The sequence below is a fragment of the Otolemur garnettii genome, unplaced genomic scaffold, assembly GCF_000181295.1.
Source record: "Otolemur garnettii isolate 467f Iridium unplaced genomic scaffold, OtoGar3 scaffold00047, whole genome shotgun sequence".
Classification (NCBI taxonomy): domain Eukaryota; kingdom Metazoa; phylum Chordata; class Mammalia; order Primates; family Galagidae; genus Otolemur; species Otolemur garnettii.
Genome location: NW_003852442.1, coordinates 13,808,023 through 13,811,096, shown reverse-complemented (window position 1 = coordinate 13,811,096; position 3,074 = coordinate 13,808,023). Strand labels below are relative to the sequence as shown.

Below are 3,074 nucleotides of genomic sequence, written 5' to 3'. Positions count from 1 at the left end.
CTCTGCCAGAGAAATTTAGCTGGGAAAATCAGTGCAGATGACAGTTGGGAAGAGGAGCTGGTGCTGGGGACAGTCAATACATGTGGTTGCCTCCTCTGGGCCTCAGGTTCTCCAGCTTCGGCAGGGTAGAGCAGATGACCAGGAACTTGAGCAATAGGCCACAGAACCCAGCGTAGGGAGGCCCCAAGGTCTCTGGTGTACTACCTCTCGGGCTTATATCCCCAGGTGAGGAGGCCCAGCATCTCTATTCCCTTGCAGATCCTCAACAAGTATGACTCGTGGATCTCCTTCCTGAGCAGCGTGCGCTACTGGATGGCCTTCAATGTGGAGCGGGCCTGCCAGTCCTACTTTGGCTGTGTGCAGTGTATCAGCGGGCCCCTGGGCATGTATCGCAACAGCCTCCTCCAGCAGTTCCTGGAGGACTGGTACCATCAGAAGTTCCTAGGCAGCAAGTGTAGCTTTGGGGATGATCGGCACCTCACCAATCGAGTCCTGAGCCTTGGCTACCGGACTAAGTATACAGCTCGCTCCAAGTGCCTCACAGAGACCCCCACGAAGTACCTCCGATGGCTGAACCAGCAGACCCGCTGGAGCAAGTCTTACTTCCGGGAGTGGCTCTACAATTCTCTCTGGTTCCATAAACATCACCTCTGGATGACCTACGAATCGGTGGTCACGGGTTTCTTCCCTTTCTTCCTTATTGCCACCGTCATACAGCTTTTCTACCGTGGCCGCATCTGGAACATCCTCCTCTTCCTGCTGACGGTGCAGCTAGTGGGCATTATCAAGGCTACCTATGCCTGCTTCCTTCGAGGCAACGCAGAGATGATCTTCATGTCCCTCTACTCCCTTCTCTACATGTCCAGCCTCCTGCCAGCGAAGATCTTTGCCATTGCTACCATCAACAAATCTGGCTGGGGCACCTCTGGCCGAAAAACCATTGTGGTCAACTTCATTGGCCTCATCCCTGTGTCCATCTGGGTGGCAGTTCTTCTGGGAGGGCTGGCCTACACAGCTTATTGCCAGGACCTGTTCAGTGAGACGGAGCTAGCTTTCCTTGTCTCCGGGGCCATCCTGTATGGCTGCTACTGGGTGGCCCTCCTCATGCTGTACCTGGCCATCATTGCCCGGAGATGTGGGAAAAAGCCAGAGCAGTATAGTTTGGCTTTTGCTGAGGTGTGACGTAGCCCCCAAGCAGAGCGGGAAAAGTGCAATGGGTAAGGGAGGGAAAAGGGAATGAAAGAGAAAAGATGGGGTGGGAGGGAAGAGGGAGTGCTGTGTTTTAATTTCTTAATGGTCCAAAGGACAAATCTAAAATGCAAAGAATGGTGACTAAAGTATGGCCTGGGCAGCTCTACTTAGGAGGCAACAATTTCTGAGGCTCAGACCAGAGAGGACTTGCTTGCTCTCGAGCTGCCCATCTGCTCACATCTGCACATAGGCAGTGGCCTCTGGGAAAGATTCTATTTCTCCTGCGATCCAGACGAAACTCAGTAGTATGCTAACCAAGTACAATTCAGTGTCAACTTCTCATAGGTACGTGAGCAATGACAGCCTGAGGTAAGAGGCTCTCCTACTGATAAGAATGCAACCAGAGGTGGCAAGAGAATTTCTACGGAGAGGTCTGGGCCAGCTAGTGTCCCCCCAGCCCTCCCAGTCATCAATGCAATAAGACTGCGCCTGAGATACGAGGCTAGGCTCAGCAGAAGCCTGATCTTTGGGCATCAGAAAACGGTCCAGGAATGGTGCTTTACATGATGTGCCCCACTCCACATCTCAACATTCTAGGGACTCCACATCTCAGCATCCCAGGGATGAACCAAACCAGCAGGGAGTTAGCACTGAACTGCTTCTAAAAGTATGTAGTAAAAAGCAAAGTTTGCCAGGAAGAACAAAGAGGTGGTGCTAAAGGAGATGGGCCTTATGGAGGCCTTGTGTCTTCCACCTGGAAATTGCTCAAACTTCTAGATGGATTCTTGGCTTGTCTGTGATCTCTGCTGAGGAGATAAAATGTTTTAGCCATCAGGAAGATTAAAACCTAACATGTTCAGAAAGGAAGTGAGGTCTTGGGTATTTTAACCTGTTTACTCCGGAATTCCTCTGAAATTCAGCTCTGATTTGAGGCTAAGACATCCTCTTCACTTTTTCAAAAGCACATTATTTTCTTTATAACTACAGCCACCTTTTCCACCCTGATCATCATGTTCTTCAAGGTGGCAACTGGAGCAGGACTCGGGCTCTTACAGGACTCTCTGCTCTCAGCACATATGGGAAATGCTCTGAGCTTCTGACCAAACTGGCTACAACCTGGGATCTGGGCAGGTTTCCTTGGCAGCTGGGTTAGAATGCATGACTTTTCAGGCTGTTCTTGACAATCATCTCCAGAGGAAAGCTTTTCTGTGTTTCCAAGTTGAACCTTCAATTCAAGCTAGGGAGCTTTGAGACTCCCTTCTCCTTAGTGGAATTCTATAGCCAGGTTGCAGAGATTATTTGCGTGCTTCTTTCCAGAAACCAAACTAGAAGGTGGAATTGGTTTCTACATCCTAAGGTTCTTGTTTTCTCATGGTGGTTCAAACTGTTCAGTTTCCCTTGGCTACTTTTGAAGAGTGAGGGAAAGCCATTTTCTAATGACTGGCAACTTACAGACTGTCCTCAGCATTTGGATTTAAACTTGGGATCTTGACTCAGCCTTTGACTGAAAGATTGCTTGCCCAATCTCTCCAAACGTCCATTCTCATAGGGACCAGCTAACCCCTCAGAACCAGCACTACGGTGGAGAGTACAATTGAGGGGGCAAGCCTCTAGTGTACCCAGGTGCTTCCAACAAAGAAAGTGTTCTGAACTACAGATGGGCAAACCCTGGTGCTTTTCTTCTCCCCTTAACAAGGGTTTTCCAGGTTTAGCTAGCAGTTGCCACATCACACAGACCTGGAGTTGCTTTTAAGACTGTTGCCTGGCATCAGACCTAACCCATGAAGGCTGGGAGGCAGCAGACATTTACTAAAGGCAGCTCTACTAGCCAAGAAGTAAACAATTTTGAGCACCACAGTGGAGGAAATCTGCTCAGCCAACTG

General features: G+C 49.7%; 1 protein-coding gene across 1 annotated transcript in view; it reads left to right on the top strand.

Moving 5' to 3' along the window:
- The window catches only part of HAS3 (hyaluronan synthase 3), a 3,751-nt gene extending 1,966 nt beyond the window's left edge, over window positions 1–1,785 (top strand). Inside the window, exon 2 of the mRNA XM_012806143.1 lies at window positions 259–1,785. Within this exon, the coding sequence (XP_012661597.1) occupies window positions 313–1,182 (870 nt within the window). The 5' untranslated portion in view covers window positions 259–312 and the 3' untranslated portion in view covers window positions 1,183–1,785. The remainder of the gene's footprint in view (window positions 1–258) is intronic.
- The last annotated feature ends 1,289 nt before the right edge of the window (window positions 1,786–3,074 follow it).